Source organism: Lepisma saccharinum, chromosome 16 (genome assembly GCF_977018435.1).
Source record: "Lepisma saccharinum chromosome 16, izLepSacc3.1, whole genome shotgun sequence".
NCBI lineage: Eukaryota > Metazoa > Arthropoda > Insecta > Zygentoma > Lepismatidae > Lepisma > Lepisma saccharinum.
In genome coordinates this window covers 49,690,169-49,710,272 of record NC_139244.1, presented here as the reverse complement: position 1 = coordinate 49,710,272, position 20,104 = coordinate 49,690,169, and the positions used below count along the sequence as shown (strand labels likewise).

At 38.0% G+C, this 20,104-nt stretch overlaps 1 protein-coding gene across 1 annotated transcript in view; it reads right to left on the bottom strand.

Annotated features, from left to right (window-relative positions):
- The window catches only part of LOC146000479 (uncharacterized), a 57,119-nt gene that overhangs the window by 14,676 nt on the left and 22,339 nt on the right, over positions 1-20,104 (bottom strand). The window contains exons 8-11 of the mRNA XM_083138158.1: positions 19,192-19,321; positions 17,044-17,181; positions 11,446-11,655; positions 10,069-10,380 (exon numbers count right to left, since the gene is read on the bottom strand). Coding sequence (XP_082994284.1) covers positions 10,069-10,380; positions 11,446-11,655; positions 17,044-17,181; positions 19,192-19,321 — 790 coding nt within the window. The remainder of the gene's footprint in view (positions 1-10,068; positions 10,381-11,445; positions 11,656-17,043; positions 17,182-19,191; positions 19,322-20,104) is intronic.

Here is a 20,104-nt window from a genome sequence, read left to right as displayed (position 1 = left end):
TGTTATTTCATATTTCGTGTTTTTGTCAAAAACGAAATTTGCATGCCTCTAGTGATTATACATCATCCTTCCTTTGTTGTCTGACCCACAACCTTTTCCTTGCAGAGGGGGCCAGCGTACTGTTGTATGAAGACAGGAAGAGTTGAGAAGTGTGCATTCAGTATGCAGAACAGAGGTGTGTTGCAATCATGGACAAAGGATAAACTGTGAGCTGTTGTTTACTATGAATGTGCATGTGGAACTTCCAGTACGGAAAACGGCAGGTGGAATTGCATGGGCCTCCCATAATGTCAAAGCAAATTTTGCGGCGATGGTATCAGCAATTTCGTGACGGCCGGGAAAGTGTGATGGATGATGCGAGACACACAACACAGTCCTGACCTTGCACCCAGTGACTTCAACTTCTTCCCTGTTCTGAAGAAGGCAGTGGGAGGGAAGAGTTTCACTACAAAACAGGATTTCCTGATATGTGTGAAGTGGTACGACTAGTGCCTGAATTTCGCTGGGAACTATGTGTAAAAATAGTGTAATCATGCTTCTGCTCATGTCTTGTTCTTTCTCCAGAATAACAAAACTCTCTGCACATGGCAGACTAGGGAAACTCTCTTTCCAACCATTCCTTGCAATAAATAATAAATAGTTCTGCAATTGTTGCTGTTTGTTATACTCATAAAAAAAAATGCATCATCCAGCAAACATTAATTGTAACAGGCTCAATGTCAAGGAGAAGTGAGAAAAACTGAATTTCGACACTTCTTGGCAACCAAAAGAAAATGAGCAAGTCCCAAAACTGCCAATGCCAATATTCCTTATTTCCTGATTTGATTAACAACTTCCCATTAAAAGGAAGAAAAAAGTGTAGTCAGGGTGGCTACAAACAAGCAGAAATAAAATTCCCTGACTTTACCAGGTTTTCCAGGACAAAATTTAAATTTTCCCCTGACAATTATAAACCGAATCTACATTGTTGCAAATGGAAATAAGAAAGTCATGCAGATCCAGGTATGTATTGTATTAAGTACCCATATTAGCTTACAAGAAATTGACTTCATTTCTGTATGATTTACATTCAAACTGCAAAATAGTGAATTTGGAAAATTATTACAATTCACAAGCTAGGGAGCGAATGCGGGAGTTTTTGATATGCAGCCAGGTTTCAATAAAATATTTGATTATTTTTAAAGTTACAACTAAATGAGATCAGAGTGAAGTGTGATTGATGAAAAAATAAATTTTGTAAGTTATCAATCTATTTAGCATTTCTCGGTATTATATGTTGATGTTTCCACTGAGGTTTGGAACCTTTTGCTTGCAAGAACCATGAGTGCGGACTATTTTTTGATGCATAAACCTACTTATCTTTTATCAATAAAGCAAACAACTTAACTCTTACCCAAGTGAAACAATTGAATCGTACAAAACAAAGTGTCACATATACTTCATTATCAATGGGATGTCTCCTTCAGTACAAACATTCACAGTATATCCAAGTGAAATTGGCTACATGCAGTTGTACCATTATTGCTGGTGAAAAGAGTATATACGGACACAAGCAATTTATAGAAGGGGAACCTACTGCACAGTACTAACTAACTAACTAACTCCCTAGCCTTCTTAAACCCGAAGGTTCATGGCTGCAGCAACACAGGCCTTCCATCTTTCCCTGTCTTGAGCAAGTTCTATATACTCTTTTCCATCCCTGCCGATTTCCCTTAGGTCCATCTCAACGTTGTCCCTCCATCTTCGTCTTGGCCTTCCTACAGGTCTCTTACCATCTGGTTTCCCAACAAGAATCCTGTAAACTCCTCTTTCCTCTCCCATTCGTGCCACATGGCCTGCCCACCTAAGTCTTCTTGATTTAATTATTCTAATAATATCTGGACATGAATACAAATTATGTAGTACTACTGCACAGTACAGGTGCCTGATTTAGCTAATCAAATATTAAAACAGGAGCAGGCTATTGATAAGAGCTTCCAAACGTTTATACATGAGGGGCATCCATAAAAAGTTCCAATGTCGTCTGTACGCGATGCTAGTGGTTGGAGCGTGACACACATATGTAGGCGGGAAAAACTGGATGTAATCTGTTGGAGCCTCAGTGCAGCAGTTTTAGGACAGTTCTAGATGACAACTCTCATACAGTCTCCCACTGACTGTGAGGTACGTGTGGTAATTAGATTGTTGCATGCTCAGAATCCGGCATATGGCCACCAGCAATCGTGTGAGGTGTACAGGCCGGATGTCGTGAGTGATATAGTCAGACAATAGTGCAGACAATTCACGGAAGGCCAATCCAATGTGCACGACCTCATACAGCTGAGTAAATTTGGGCTCTTTGGCATCACATCATGAGAAATCTTGGACCACAATGCTGGGTTTGCATGTACTGACTTTTCTCATTTTGTTCAGCTCAAGAGGACAAGGTTTTGACAGTTACACTATAGTACAAATAGTTCCAGTCTTTGCTGTGAGACACAAGAAAATTGGTATACAAAATTTAGTGCCATGCTATGACAAATGCCAGAAAAACCGTAGTGATTATGCCGAAAATTAGGTTAGGAGTCACTAACTAATGTAATACATTACTACTGATATTCTTCTTTATTTATGTCTAATCGGCAAGGACCTTCATTTTCGTTATCTTTGGTGTTATTCTTTCTTATATTCTTTTACTATTCGATGTTATTTTTCCCAAAATTCACATTTTCATTTTAGCACATTTTCTGGAAAATGTACCTAAAATTATATCTTCATGGTGTTTTTAAACTATTGTTTTCAATTGTAGGTCACATGGTATACACATGTTCGTAAGAGTTTGATGCCTTGGAAGCAGGCAGGCAAGGCACATTTTTCTTTTGGGTAGGGAGGGGGTAGTTAACCTCAATATTCCTCTTTACACGTACTATAAACTCTTTCACTCGCGAAAAACTAATTATTTCATAAGCGATCAATACGCTCACAGATGGAACGCAATGCAAACTCACACACTAACTCAAAGCCGTATGCAATGGAAAGGAAGGAGGATCTTTTTGTGCAATAGAAAGGGTTGTCAACTTTTCAGGTCGCCGGAACAAGCTCGAAGAAAAGCATTCAAGGGATTTTTTTTCTAGTTGGAAGAATGAATGAAGTGCTTGCCAAGTGTTGGAAACACTGAATGGTGAACGAGGTAACCACGAATGGGCTGGGCACTTCGTCCACTGCCCAAAGATGGCTACGAATTTTGCACTTTTCCATTGTGAGGGGATACCGTCCATTGCCTATGCTGTAAACATTAGAATCAGTCAGTGATGTCACGTCTCAGGGCAGAGCAGAGATCGGACTCTCTCAAACAGGATGCAGTAAAAACTAGCCTTGCACAGGGTGCACACCCCATAAATCTGGTTGCAGCAATGTAGGAGTTGAAGGGGAAAAAAATTAGTTATATACCGATCATCTCTTCAGATGAACTTTTTATGTTAAAATTGTTGTGGAGCAGTGCCTAGTTGCCCTTTATCTAGCATCGCCACTCCTTGGAAGTTATATTGGGAAAGTTATTTTCCATACCACCTTTTTAATTTTAAGGTAAGTGGATTTTTCCCCATATATACTGAAGGGTGCAAAATGGTCATACAAGGTGACACAATCAAAAATTTTAAATCAATCTCACGTGGCAGATACAGATATATTATGGCACCAAAAATTGGTAGTATCTTTTTTTGACTTTTTTACTTATTAAGTTTCCCAAAATTCGCGTTTTTATTTTATAATATTTTTCTGCCAAATATACCAAAATTTATTCTTCCATTCTGCTTTTAAACTATTATTTTAAATTGTAGGTCACATGGTTTACGTATTTTCGTGGTAGTTTGAGATGTTGGAACCGATTTTTGAGGAAGTTATTTTCCATAATTTCATGCTCGACAAATGGCAATGTTACGACTCCACTGTGGCAGTAGGTGAGCACTCTATCTCTGACAAAATTGCACAAATACTGATGATACGGCTCTCGTGTTATGCTAGATACACGCTTGATCCCCAAACAGAACTTTGCTCTGTGATGCAAATTGTTCTGATAGAAGTTGAAAAAATCATGGGAAATATGTGACTTAATGTGGGCTGTTGGAATTATTCCATGAATAACATGCATTATAGTTTTGTCTTGGATATAATGTTGGAAAACTTGCATGTTCTATATACACAAATATAGCACATTTTGTTATCTTTAAGCCTAAAAAAGACAAAAATGTTGGATTTCGTGGTATCTTTCGTTGTTAAAGCACTTTTTTGAAATTCATGAGAAATGCCAACAATTCACATTTTATGCCAAATTTGCGTTATTTCACTATTTTGAATGGGCGAAAAATGTGTCCAGTCATCACTACACATTCATAAACACTACTACGCAGCAAATAACATTTTTCACTGTTATCATATTTGCGAAAAATCAAAGTCCCTACTATGTTGAACTTAGTTTTTGGATACCCCTTGTATAAATCAGCAGATGAAAAGTAAAAAGTTAGCAGGGCTGGCAGAGAAACGTCTGTTACTAAAGATAGTGATATGCTTTTAGGATTTAATGATTCGAGTAATTATATTAAAATATTTATGTATTTATTATTAGTATTTTATTTCATAATATTGGACATTAACTTCACTCAGTGACAGATTAATAACCATCTCTCAAGACAGGAAACAGCGGATCGTGATTTGCAATGCAAGTATTGGGGTTGGGTGTAAGCACTTGTCAAATTTTTATAACATTTACCAATGCAGATTTCTGTTTCACTTTTTCGTGATGTTATTCAACATATATGTTCCGATTTGCTGGTTTCTTCTTGATATCCAAGAATAGTCCAATGTCATTGTAAACGTACGTTAACTTGTGCCAAACCAGTATTACACCTGGATGATGAAGGAAAACCTTCATATGTATTGCTACATTAAATAAGGTTAAATGAGCCAGAAGAGTAATAACATTTCAGCAGCATATTTGCAGTGGTGAAGCAGACTAAGGCTCCAATTTGCATGCGAATTTTGTTTGATGTTCCATCCGACAAACATCGTAAACGACAAAAAATGTCATACAAGGACATCCAAGAAACATCTGATTTACAAGAGAGCAATGCATGCCATTTTTGTCGGATGTCGCAGAATGACAAATATCGAACTGCTACATTCAACAAAAATCGCATGCACAAAAAGGCCCAAAAAGTTTGTTCAATGAAATGTGGTATCACACCAGACAAACTCAGATATACAAGGCTCTGTATATACAATGCGATTTTTGTCAGATGTTGCACTCTGAAGACATCCAACAAAAATGAATTCCACAAGAGTGCCATGCATGCAATTTTTGCTGCATGTTGTAGTGAGACATTTTGTCGAAGTTCAACATTAATCGGACTGCAATATCCGACAAAAATCGTATGCATCAATGGAGCCTAAAATGTTCATGCTGTACCATGACATTCTACAAATTACAGGGTTGCATAGCACCCTTCTTTGTTTTCATATTCCTTCAGAATGTCCGACAAAATGCTGTACTATGACAACTATCAGACGGCGCCCCCCACACCTCACTCCCTTCCATCTGTTGATAGTTCTGCCCCTTTACTACTCCCGTACAGACTAGAACAAATGATAATTCAATGAATTTTCCACATAATATTTAGAGGCTTATCAAATTGTTCTGCCCCTCTGGAAAATTCTCTCCCCCGATCCATCCTACCATCACTGGTTTCTGGCACCGTGGTTGTGTTGTGGATAAAAAGGGCCTAAAAGTTGATGCTGAGACTTAGCAACAAGATGTCCAGTTATGCAGTACTTCATAACGACATCTTTGAAAGCAAACGCCTGGTACATTTGTTCCATTGCATTAAAAAAAAGTTCAATTGAGACAAAATTCCCTGACTATTTTTGACCTCTCAAATTCCCTAACTTTTCCCGGTTTTCCAGGTCTGTCGCCACCCTGGTAGTTCTTCAATATTGGATAACCTAGGTTGGTAAACTCTTCATGAGTATTTTATTTTTCATAGCTAAGAATGCAATGGACAGGAAGGACAAGTTTTCACAAACAAGTTTCATCCCCCCCCTCCCCCCCTGTCAACTAGGAAGTAAGGAAGAATTCTGTAAAAGCATGAGTAAAGAAATAATAGGGATGGATACATGTAAATCTTCCAAGTGTGTTTTTGTGGAGGGGGAAGGGCAAACAAAGACCCCTCAAGTCACATTCTTAGATTGTGTTCAAACCTTAGGGAAAGCAGCATTTAGCAACTATCATTTTGGCAACAGTGTGCAAATTTGGGAAATGTATACAGTGGAAAACAGTAAAGATCAAGGTAAAGGCCCTATTATTGGGATATTTCGTTTTTGACAGAAACAAGAAATGTGAAATACCATGTTGTATTGTTCACTTTTCATGTTTTAGAAAGGTGTAAGGTGCATTTCCCTATCCCGTTCTGTCACAAAATGATGCAAATTGAACTGCAAAAAGCAAAATAAACTCTCAAAGATGAAATTTAGAGTAGATTTACCAATGTAAGTAACACTTTCTAAAGCCTGAATTATCCTGCGAGTTATGCAAATTACAGAAAATTGATTAATTCCGCTGTAAATATTTGAGAAGCAAAAATGAACTTCTTTACACAGGAATAAACTTAGTACTCTGATAAATACATAAATGTGCTTTTGGAAGGAAAATGTTGTTTTGTGTAATAAGTGTAGTTTTTAAATTCAATTCAGGGTTATATTCAGCATTTTACCACTGAAATGCCCTTTTATAAACAGTTTTGATCCCCCAATGTGCCCAGTTTTGTACAGAAATCTTAATCTTTTATTCACCAGAAATATGAAGCTTTTTCCATTATTGAACATGGCCTTTAGCCGGGGCCTGGATGATTGACCATATTAAGTGGGATAACATAAACAGTAACCTAAAATCACGGTTCCACAAGACCAAGAAATTTAGCACTTGACAAACGAACACAATGTTTCATTATTTCATTAACACAAAGGTTAATGATTCTAATAGAACAGGCCTAAGGCACAGCAAAATGCTCTCATGCATGAAAAGAGGGTGTTAAAGAGAAAGTTAATAAGAATAAAGAGAGAAAAATAAAGACTAACAAAAAATGAATGAGAAAAAGAAATTGTGAGAGAGAGAGAATGCAAGAGAAAAGACAGTGAGAGAGTAAGAAAAAGATAAAACAAAATTTCCTGACTTTTCAAGGTTTTTCAGACCAAGTCAATACGGCAATTTGTGGATTTACATGTGAGTGAAAAGGTCATTAGCACTAGCTAAACACCAAACTTAGAATTCCCCAAGTTAAAACTAATAACAAGAAGGGAACTTAACAGAAATTGACTGTTGGATAGGGGCATCAGAGGTGTGCTTTTACACTGCCACATATTGACTAATGACGAAGCATTCTTCTTTTTTATTAAAAAACATAATTATAGCAAAATTAAAAATTATAGTAAAATTTAGTAATACAGTCACACCCCGATTTTACATTTCCATGGTTAATACGTTCAGCTATCCAGTTCTCGGCAAAAGGCTATGTTAAAAAATAGTTTGTTCACCTTGATCTTATGTTCGCTCTAACTCCTGTTTCCCGCTTTATACGTTTTTCCAAGGAGTGCTGATGTTGTAAAATTTGCCAAAAGGCTGGTCTGTTGGCCAGGCAATTTTTCCCTCCTTTCCTTGCTTTCGCAGCTGTTTCATACACCCCATCACCTGGAAATTCCAAATGTTAGGTTTTTCATGCGAGAGGAGGGAGCGAAGAGGCATGGTTCCATGTGGGGGGTGTACCTGTTGCATTTGTCCTACCTCCCTTGACGGACAAGAAGAGACAAAAGGCACTTCTTGCATTCCCCTTGAAGATGAAACGGACCGATCCTGACAACAAACGCACTCTTGCCAAACAGATTCTCACTAAATGCTGCCTTACCTAGAGTTTGGACACAATGTGTGCGACTGAGGCGTCTTTGTTCGGCCTTCCCCCCTCCACAAAACGTGAGTGGAAAATTGACAACAGGACTATCACCATTTGTTTCTCTCTACCCAAACATTTCCGGAATCTTTCCTAGTTGACGAGAAGGAAAAAAGGAGGGTGGGGTGCTTGCATGTAAAAGCTTTTTTTCTTCTTGTTAGCAGCGTTGGAAATGAAAAATAATAATAAGGATTTGCCATACCGGATAACAACTGCACTTTTTCTTCAATGGGAAGTAGTTTGGATTCCTAAGGAAATACCTAGTTCAATTATTTTTAAACTGAAGTTCTTTCACGAACGCTATATCATTTGGTTATCAGAATGAAGCTGAAAACGCACAAGCTAAAGTGATTATTTTCTTTCTATGAGCAGATAGGGTGATATTTTACTCACTGACGGAAAAATATTCTTGTAAACAATTGTGTTGGGGGAAAGGAGGGGTGAAGTTCAGATAAATGTATTCTTCTATGTGAGGCAGAGAATGTTTTCTCTATGCATATTATGTGACTTGTGTGTTGTACAGTGGCGAGGGGTGCGACAATATTTTCTGAGAGCAGCCAATTTAGTGCACATCTACATGCCATTCAAATGCGTATTGGCCAAAAGAGCACATATTTATTTATTTTTTCACTGGGAAGCCATGATGGGCTAGTCGGTAAGGTGTCTGGCTGCCATGCTGGAGACCTGGGTTTGATTCTGAGGGTGGGTGAACTAAGCTGGCACATAAAGCGACTCTGGAGCTCACCCAGCCTCAAATAAATTTTGCCTGGGGGCAGCATTGGGGGTAAAGGCTTCCCAGCATGGTGCTGATCACATCCTCTCCAAATTGGCAGAGATCAAAGAATATGTGGGGTAAAGGCAGGTAGAGCATGGTACTGATCACATCACCTATCACATACCCCTATATATGCATCACGGCATGGTGCAAAGTGCACCCTCACCTTTTTCGAAAAATACTGCGCACGTCACTGATAACAATCCACCTATTGTGACATCTAAAAATGCGTAAGTTTGACAAAGCTTGTTTTGTTCACTTCATGCTGTTGGGCTGATCGGGACTGGATACATATGTAGCTCAAAGTGGGACCTCAACCATTCTGCATGTCTTCAGGACACTTTCATGACAGTATATAAAGATGGTTGACGTCCATCTATAAATGATCACCTCCCTCCAATTACCAGAGACTTCTAAAACTAGCAACTAATTACCAGTTTACAGAGTAAACGTATATCCCACACAATCAGATGCATCAACTGAACCTAATACGCAGCAATTAGAAGCAGTCATCCACCGTCCATATCCTCGGAAATGGGTCCTTCGTTAATCCGTCATTGACTTTCACAGCAGGTCTTGCTTTTTCCTTACAAATTCATAATCATAGTTCTTTCCCGTTCTTAAATAATTTTTGACACAATATACCCCCTCAGAAGTTGATTATGTAGTCATTCCTTACTGTTCACCCCTCCCTTATGTTTTCCTGCTTTTTATGTTTCCAGCATTATTAAGTTTTTTTATTTACGGGCCCCTGAAAAACGTAAAATTGGGGTTTGACTGTATATGTATTAATTAATCCTAATATCAACCAAACACAACCCAAATATTGCAACAAGAAAGTGTTAAATGCCAATAGACATTTTCTGTAGTAAATTTCTACTTGAAGAAATTCAAAATGCAATTTCCACTATAACTGTCAGTTATATCAGTATCAGTAATACTCAGTACACTACACTGAAGTATAGTTGGTCTACAACAAATTTAAAATTTTTGCTTGTAGATTTTCTTTTGATCAACAAATCTACTACTACTATAAAAATGTTGATTTTTACAGAAACACAGCAAATTTCCCTGACATTTCCATGGCTTTTACGGAAAAAGTAAATTCCCTGACTGGTAGATATCCTGTATAAGATCTCCAAGGCAGAATTTCACCCTTAAGGCTACCCAGAAATGCTTCTCTAGTGAGGTTCTTGGGAACCTCTGCGCTAACTGCCTTCCTGTTTAATGATGCAGGCTGTTAGTCACTAGTCTGCCATTCTTAGTTAAACATTATTTTTTTTTTAAACAACCATCAAGCAAACATAAAAATTAACTTACCGCATTCTTAACAGTACTCATCAAATCCAGACTGAGGTTTTTCACAATCGATCTTGTAACGCGACCAGGCATCTCCCCGAGGAGTTCACTTTTCCACCTCTCCCATCTCCAGTCTTTCTCCCTCTCAGCCTCATCTTTGGAATCACTATTCTCCTCACTCCTGCTTTTGCTGGGCGTTGCCTCCTGTCTTCTCGTTCTTCTTCTGCCTCTCCTCCTGCTGTCCTGCTTCGATGTTTCCTGTCTCGCTGGTTCTTCGTCGCTACTTTCATCAGTACTCAGGATCACTTCTCTCTTGACTCTTGACCTTGTTCCCTTTTATGAAAAAAATACGATATTAGTTCAGTATGCAATACTTTCGTTCCTGATTTGTCAGATACTTTTTGCTACAGAAGCTTTAAGAATTTGCCTATTTCACAGGAACTAGAATTCTAAAATTACATTGGACCTGGAAAGTAGCAGATTACTCAAAAAGGAGGAGCAGATTTCAAAATGATATTTGCAACAAACCATACACGAGAGGAACATAATGTGCACATCATTGGATAGAGGAAGGTTCCAATTTTGAAATTTGCTTACGTCAAGGTGGCCGTTTGTTGAATCTATGGCAGAATATACATTGCACTTGCACAATGGATTCACACATTGCAAATTTTAGCACACAAAACAACTTTTCCTATGGCATCATCATTTACCCGTAATGAGAAAAACTACAATCATTGATAGTGCATGAACGAAACCATTTGTCGTACAACAAAACTTTGAAGCTAAAGCTGGTAAGAAATAAGTGAGGCAAAAGTTATTTCAAATTTAACACCACATGTGAGTTGTAACAAAAGAAATGAAAGTACATATAGTTTCATTAAATCAGTCAAAACAAAGAAAAATTATAAAACACTATGAATGGGACATATTAATCGGTACTCTATTGATATCGGCCGATATACGCACATTGGAACTTGCCAATAAGTTAACAGATCCGATATCTCTATAAATATCTCATAATTTAGTGCAATGGTGTGCCATTTATATATATAATTTCCATTCTGTACTTTTGTTTTCAGTAAATGCATTGCAAAAGCTTGTTTCATCTGGTAACACATTTATTAAGGAAGTCAATGGAACCGTTTGGAATTTTATATCGGATCGGTAGAATTTCGGTTATCGTTATCCGTAAATTTTATGTCGGTACTCTATCGGTATCGGCCAAAATTTCATATCGGTCCATCCCTATAAAATATCCTAATCAATAGTAAGCATGCAATATTAACTATAGTCACATCACAGTAATGACTGGTAATAAAATATGAAATTATTAGAATTGAAACACATGCAGTCTCTTCAATATGAAACAGATTTACTGAAGAAAACTTAACTTACCCCACCCTTGGATCTCTGTCCCTTTGGAGGGATGGCTTCCCTTGGCGGAGACACATCCCAATGACTCTGCCTGTACACACGGACATCTTGTCCACAGAACTGAGGGAAATGAAGATACTGGTTACCATCGCTGTCCTCTCCTAGATTATATACTTGCAGATCTTCCGATGGTTGATCATTTATTGCCTCCTGAATGGTTTTGTGGTTATGCTGAAAACAATGCACATAGTTTTGTAACTCACTAGATTGGGAGTGGAAACTATTCAAAGGGTACAAATTACTGACTTCATGAAAGAGAAAAACCTGACAAATATTGATTATGGAAAGGTTTTCTTGAAATATCAACCACGTGATTTCCAGATAGGCTTCCGAACTTTCAAGAGCTAATATCACTCTCATCTTCAAGGATTGAAGTGAAAGAAATGAGGCACTTCAATCCCTGAAGATGAGAGAAATAAGGCACTTCAATCCCTGAAGATGATGAAATGAGGCACTTCAATCCCTGACGATGAGAGAAATGAGGCACTTCAATCCCTGACGATGAGAGAAATGAGGCACTTCAATCCCTGACGATGAGAGAAATGAGGCACTTCAATCCCTGAAGAAGAGAAATGAGGCACTTCAATCCTTGAAGATGAGAGAAATGAGGCACATCAATCCCTGAAGATGAAGAGTGACATTAGCTCTCGAAATCACTGAAACATACCTGGAAATCACCTGGTTGATATGCTGAGAAAACCTCTTCATCATTGGCTGCCAGGAAAGTTCAACAAATATTGAAGCTGGGATTTCGTTTACAATACTATCTGGTGTCCAACATGGTTCACTCTTTTATTGAACATTTTCATTCATGTGGATAAGACAATATTTTCATTACTCTGCTGTACAAATTTTAATTTTGTATTAAAAATAATCACAATTAACACACTGTAAATAAAAATGATGTGATAACATAGTAGAACTAGGGAAGAAAACATGGCCCTAAAAACTATAATATTTAAATTTTTCGAAACTTAAAGAAAGTCAATGATCAAGAAATGTTTTTTGTTACTGGACCACTTTATCAGTACAATAACAGTTACATGAAAACCTCGTTAATACAATATTGGTTAATATGAAGTACCCCTTAATTTGAAGTTCTTTCCATTCCCCAGCTGATATGGCAGGATTTTAATGTACAGGGCTAGCATAAATGATTCATTCGTTTTGAAAAGGCTATATTTTCAAAAGTATTACACGTACACACATGAAAGATATATGAAAAGAACCACAAACTCACCAAGTTTATACACCCTCTACAAATGTTCGATATGTGCCCCTTTGGTTACACGACACACGTCCAGACGATACTCGAGCTCATTACATACATTTTGTAGCATAGTCCTGACAATGGTCTGCACTGCAGCACTGATGCGTTCTTTGAGCTCGACTAAGGATTGCGGTAGTGGGGGTACGTAAACAAGGTCCTTAACGTACCCCCACAGGAAGAAGTCGCAGGGCGTTAAATCAGGAGATCTGGGAGGCCCGGGGAACAAAGCTAGGTCATCCTCACAAATACGCCCAATCCAGCGATGCGGCAGTTCATCGTTTAAGTAGTCACGAACTTGGATGTTCCAATGAGGGGGTGCCCCGTCTTGTTGGAAGACAAAATCCCTGAAGTCAGCACTGAGTTGCGGGAACAACCACAACTGCAACAGATCCAGGTAACATTTACCGGACACAATTTGCTCAGCGAAGAAAAAAAACGGCCCATACATCTTTGTTTGTGACACTGCACAGAAAACATTCACCTTTGGCAAATCTCTTTCAACTGTCACGACTGCACGTGGGTTTTCCGTGCCCCAGAATCGCACATTATGGCGATTCACGTTCCCGGATAAGTGGAACGTTGCTTCACTGCTGAATATCAACTTGGCAGCAATATAATAGATAATAGAAAAAGATAATGATCTCGTGCTGCCACCTGGAATACACAATACAAACTTGGTGAGTTTGTGGTTCTTTTCATCTATCTTTCATGTGCGTACGTGTAATACTTTTGAAAATATAGCCTTTTCAAAACGAATGAATCATTTATGCTAGCCCTGTATTTCAGTGCGGATAAATCAAAATACGGATAATTTTTAATCTGAAGTTGTTTACAAGACCCGTCCACACTTAATTAGAAGTAGGCACCTGCATAAGTCGAGAAGAGAAGATAGAATGTGGAGAGAGCTTGGATGTTATTTTAAATTGGCCTTGACTTGTTTCAAGGTGGCTACTCTAGGACTACAATAAAATTCAAGTATAATTCCCAGTTTTCAAGGTGAACTTCTCAAAATTCAAGGGTACAAGCAGATGTTTTCTCCATTTCAACCTAACGTATTACTGCTTCTCACATATATTCTTAATATATTTGTATCCAAACATTCAAATTCAATCCAATTAAACTGATATATATTTAAAATATTTAATTCAAGGTGTAGAGTTTACATTTGCCATTTGATATACTCATACTCGAAATACATCTACAAACACATGTCACAAACATTGCAGGATATACTAACCTACTAAAAATTGTTAACTGTACAAGAATTTCAATCTCAAATTTACCTTATCAACTTGATAGCTTGCAATAATCTTCTGTCTGTCAGATAGATTGTTCTGCAAAAGACACTAACAAAGTAAACAGACTGAGAGAACTCGGTTTTATTTTCCACGCAGCTATCTTTTCCTTCCTCTATAAAAATAAAAGCTCAACTGTGAAAAACTTGCCTCAGGGCATTTATAAATATGTATAAATTCAATGGGATTTGGATTAATAAAAGTTGCCATTTTTCATGCCTATGGAGCAAAATTCACGCAGATTTCAAGTATAACTCCTGCAGCCAATAATTCATGCAGAATTCCCGGTGAGTAGCCACCCTGTGTTTCCTTGTCCTAAGAGCTGGTAACAACTTGGGGGAATCAACCTAAAAGGCCCACTGGACTTGCATTCCTTGTTATTGTGAATGGTAGGTCAAGCTCTTTCATCGCTGAATGCACTACTTTGGAAATAATCACCAGTGTCACATGAGAAATGAGAGATAGAATCGCAGGAATGTTCCGAAATAAAGACGCGTGGCACCTCGAAGTCTCGCCCATCTGTGTGCTCTAAACTCTAGTTTCAGCAGTTTCCCGTGAGTGAGTAACTCTTGGTCTTGTAGTTGACAACTTCCAGTAACACATTCATTCAAAACATTTTCTTTGATCCGCATATCACTTCATAAGAAAGGGATACTGTTACAGATAAAATCAAAGCCATAGAGGCTAACTAAAGATCATCAACCTGTAAATTAACATAGTAAATAAGGATCTGGCCTCGATATCTAAATTTAAACTTTCAAGCCACGGACAATGAACTCAATGGAGGAGGAGTTGTGTATCACAATGAGAGAAAGAAGATTCCATGCTGTAAACACCATGTTATCAGCAGCATGAATGGGACAAATCACATTCTTTAAATGTTGTTCCATTTGGTGGTTTTTAAATTGCTGAAAATGTGTCATTAAAAAGCTAATACAGTGAAACTCCCATTTTTACATTCCCGCATTTTACGTTACCCCACTTAATGCATTGTCATCTAGGTCCCAGCAAAGAGCCATGTTAAATAATAGGATACCTAGATCTTATGTTTATCAAAACTTCTAAATTCCTGCTTTATACATTTTCCCAACTGTTCTGTTATAAAATTTGCTAAAAAAATGCTCTCTTGGAGAAGTGACTTCTCCCTCCTCTATCCTCAGATGGGTGATATACACACTGACAGAAAAATGCAACATCTCATATGAAGAGATGGTAGGAGTCAAGTTTAGTTGGGCTGGAAAGTTCGTAGGCTAACATAGTAAAAAATATTTTTTTGACAAAATTCGATTTTATTATTCAATATAGTTGCCTTTGGGGGCGATACAACGATTATAGCGGTCATGCAATTTTTCGATGCCATTTTTATAGTACGATTTCTCTTTAGCCTCAAAATAGGCCTCAGTTTCGGCGATTACCTCTTCATCAGAGCGAAATTTCTTTCCAGCGAGCATTCTTTTAAGGTCTGCAAACAGGAAAAAGTCACTGGGGGCCAGATCTGGAGAATATGGTGGATGGGGAAGCAATTCGTAGTCTAATTCATATAATTTTGCCATCGTTTTCATTGGTTTGTGATACGGTGCATTGTCTTGACTTGATGAAACAGCACTTTTTTCTTCTTCAAATGGGGACGTTTTTCGTGATTTCATCCTTTAAACGCTCCAACAACGCTATGTAATAATCGCTGTTGATGGTCTGGCCCTTTTTGAGGTAATCGATGAATATAATACCATGCGCATCCCAGAATACTGATGCCATAACCTTGCCAGCCGACTGTTGAGTCTTTCCACGCTTTGGATTCCGTTCATCACGTGCAGTCCACTCGGCTGACCGTCGATTGACTCTGGAGTGTAGTTATGGAGCCATGTTTCATCCATTGTAATATATCGACGGAAAAATTCGTGTTTATTACGGTTCAATATTGCTAAACATTGCTCCGAATCATCAAAACGTTGTTGCTTTTGATCGATTGTGAGCACGCGCGGCACCCATTTTGCACACAGCTCTCGCATGTTCAAATATTCATGCACAATATGTCCAACACGTTCCTTTGATATTTTTAAAGTCTCAGCTATCTCGATCAACTTCACTTTACGATCATTTAAAATTATTTTGTGGACTTTTTTGATGTTTTCGTCGGTAACAGCCTCTTTGGGGCGTCCACTGCGTGCATCGTCTTTGATGCTCATTTCGCCTCGTTTAAATTTAGCAAACCACTTCTCAACGGTTGATTTTCCTGGTGCAGAGTCCGAATAATGTTTATCAAGCCAAGCCTTGGCTTAAACAGTAATTTTTTTCGCCAAAAAGCAATGCTTTATTAACACACGAAATTCTTTTTTATCCATTTTTTCACAATAACAAAACCCGCTTCACTCACAATGCTATATCTCACGAACTAATTATCCGGCAGCTGTGAAATTTATACACGTATCTTTTGAAGGTTAGTACTAAGTAAAAATCACATGGATTTAATTCTAGTAACACCATCTATGAGTCAGCCTATGAACTTTTCAGCCCAACTGTTACATCTAAATACCATTAAAAATACATATTTGACTAAAAGAGAGCATATATATATTTTTCTTGTTTGCTTGCTGGGAAGGAATTCACACCTTCTCCTGACCCCTTTGGCACCATCATGACGTCTAAAATGAAGAAACTGGTCCTGGATATGTTCATCAAAAATAACTAAATTCTTCAATGAATATAGTGTGGGACAAGTAAAAAAAAAGTACCCCACCTATCCCTACAAAGTATTGTGCAATGTGCTGTACAAAGTGCCCAAGTAGAGGGCATTTAAATCTGAGTCCAAGGGAATTAACAGGCTGATTGGGATGGGAACTGGGAATCAAACCCAGAATACCTTGGCTACAATGTGACACAGTTACCACTGCCCAAAAGTGGTCTTACTTGGAATACAATTCCCTGCAATTCTCTTATTAACAGAATGCAATTTGAATGCATTCATTTTGAAATGCTTTCTGTGCACCAACTCACCAATAAATAATCACAAAGGCCCTTGACCAGCCACACCCTTTGATGAAAGCTAAGCTCGTGAAATTCATATTCTTCCAATAGATTCCAATCTCCAAGAATATTCCAAAACTGAGGTTCCACTCCAATTATATCGAACACCTGAAAAGGAAACACATGAGAAGTACATCTAGTTGCAACAGGCAGTATATAGTAGTCAAATTGAAGCAGACAGAATTCTCAATTACTTTGCTAAATTTGTTAATTACAAGGGACATTTCGAAAGCAAGTTTCGTCATTTTTTTCACAGGGAAGCTGTATTACAAAGTGAGAAAACACATTGCCATAACAAAAGACAATCTTTCCTGAATTCATGGCGGGAGGGACGAGAGCAGAGGAGTGATGGTGTATGCGCTGAGTTTGGAAGAATAGAGATATGCAGCAGACCGACGTGCCCGAGCTCATTCGAGTGCAAACCAGTATGGCAGAAACATGGTTACAAATGGAAGTGTGTGCCACACACTAAGCAAACTGAAGTCCACCATTCGACGCAAGAGACCAGGGCTCTTTAGTTGATGAGTTTTGTTCTTGGACGACAATGCAAGACCCCACACAGCAAGGGTCACTGCAGAACACATTCAGCAAGACCCCACACAGCAAGGGTCACTGCAGAACACATTCATCGTCTAGGATGGGAGAGACTGAGTCACCCGTCCTGTAGCCCCAATCTTGCCCCATCAGACTTCCACGTTTTTCCTGCGTTGAAGTCAACACTATCGGGATGTCACTTCGGAAGCAACAAAGAGGTGCAACAGGGCAACAATTTTTACCAGGAGGGTTTCTTGAAATTGATTTCACGGTACGACAAATGTATCAATGTCGGTGGCGACTATGTGGAAAAATAGCCAAAAGATTGTATTTTGTTATGACATTGTATTCTTCTGTTTGTAATAAAGCCTCCCTGTGAAAAACAATGACGAAACTTACTTTCGGAATGTCCCTCGTACCTGGCCAAATTGAGGTGGTGCAATCAGCACTGTGCTCCAGATACCCACTGATTAGAGACTGGGTGAGCTGATTTAAGACATTGTTTGAAAAATTCCACTTCAACCTGGGTTTCAAACCTGGGTCTCCCACATGTCAGCCAGAAACCGTTAAGGATTGAACCACTGCATTTCCCACTACATCAGTGGAAGACTTTTTGAAATGAATGAAGCAGTCAACATGTTATGCCTCCTGCAAATGTTCAACTATTCTTCAAAACTTGCATGGCAAGTCATACTAGTCAACTTGAGAGTTTGATGGTTTTTTTTGGTTACATGTTTCAAATTTTCTGCAAGCTGGGCATTCTTCAAGCTGGATGACAATCCATAAAGTCAGGGTGCTTCTTAAGGTTAATTGTTTTCTTAAATTTGTTCATGCACTCATTGCTTTTTACTTTACAGTAAATGTGTGCAAATTCGTAAAATCTGTCAACTCCATGGAGATCAGCTTTACTGTCATAGATAAACCATTTCAGCCTCTCATAAACAAAAATGTTAGTGGCAAAAAAGCAACTTAACCTCTTTGTTCCTCTTATGTGAAATAATAATCTTATTATACACGGGCCCATTACTTCCAGCTTGAAAATGTACTATGAACAAGCAATGGTTTGTCAATCCAAAAAATATTCAAAAGGTGTGATTCTTCTTTGATGGTTTATCAACTGCAGCTTGAAGGTACCCCTCTTGCTGTAGTAGGCTGACAAGCCAGGGTTGATGAAAACTTCGACAGATGTAGTATTCGTGAATATTCTATATACAAGTGAACATAATGAAAAAAGTTACCCTATGCTCGAGAACATGGAAATATGCTCCGTGAAAAATATATGCCATATATGGTTTTCCAGAGTTTGAACATTTTTAGAGGAGTTACATGAAAAAAATAGGTTTTCACAGCAATTTTAATATTTTGATGCTACCCATTCCACCACAAAGAAAGCCAAGTTTAATGGTATTAAAAATTGTGAATAAGAAGTATCATATTTAAGTAATTATTAATTTCCATTATCAATAGATTTCATCTATAGATCTTGCACATACACACAGGATTTTTTCAACAACATTTTCAATAATTACTGTATTAGATCTGTATATGCAAGAACTACAGTAACAAATAAAGTTCATTACAAACCTTAATAGCATCTTTGTTTTCCCTTGTATATACCCTGTACCACTGGGAAACTCTTTGGGTAAGTTTTCTTGCCCATATTTTATATGGCATTGGTGGCAGGCGGTCTAGTTTCAATCGAACTGTGGGTGAACTACAAAATAAGAAAGAAGAAAGAAAATACATTAGAATAACCAATGACAGTTGATGGTAAACTTCAGTAACCCTGGTTGACATTTTCAGAAAAAAAAGTTTGTATGTTTTCAAATCAATTGGTGTTTCTGGAAGTATTTTGAATGCTGATCATAGAAATAACATACATTGTCTCCCATCACGTCACAATTTTTCACAATTTCACAATCAAAATCCTCATATTTGCCATTATACAGGGTGTCCCAAAAGTCTTTCCCTGATTACAAACTTTATTCATATCCGTTATATGCAAGGTAGAGATGTGAAAGTAGTGCCAATTTTTTTTGTTGCAGGTTTGAGTAACGTGGCTGTAGTGTAGCCATGTCAGTGCCCAGAAAACCGTAAATGTTCACAAATCAGGAAAAAGCACAGCATGTCCTCTGGCATCACGAGACCCGGTCACCAATAACAGTGCAGAGGAACTTTCAAATGTACAGAATATCTGCCATCAATAAGTTGGTATTTAAAAAAATGGAATTTATCTTCATTCCCAAATTATGTCAAGTCCAAGAAACATTGTATGGAAAGATGCCACCCAACATCAAGAGCATTAATTCGGGATTCCTTGGCATTGACACTGCTACACTACAGCCACATTACTGAAACCTGCAACAAATAAACTTGGTTAGTTTTCCAACATTTTGGCACCACTTTCACATCTCTACATTGCATATAGCGGATATGAATAAAGTTTGTAATCAGGGAAAGACTTCTGGGACACACGGTATTACATTTATTACAAAAA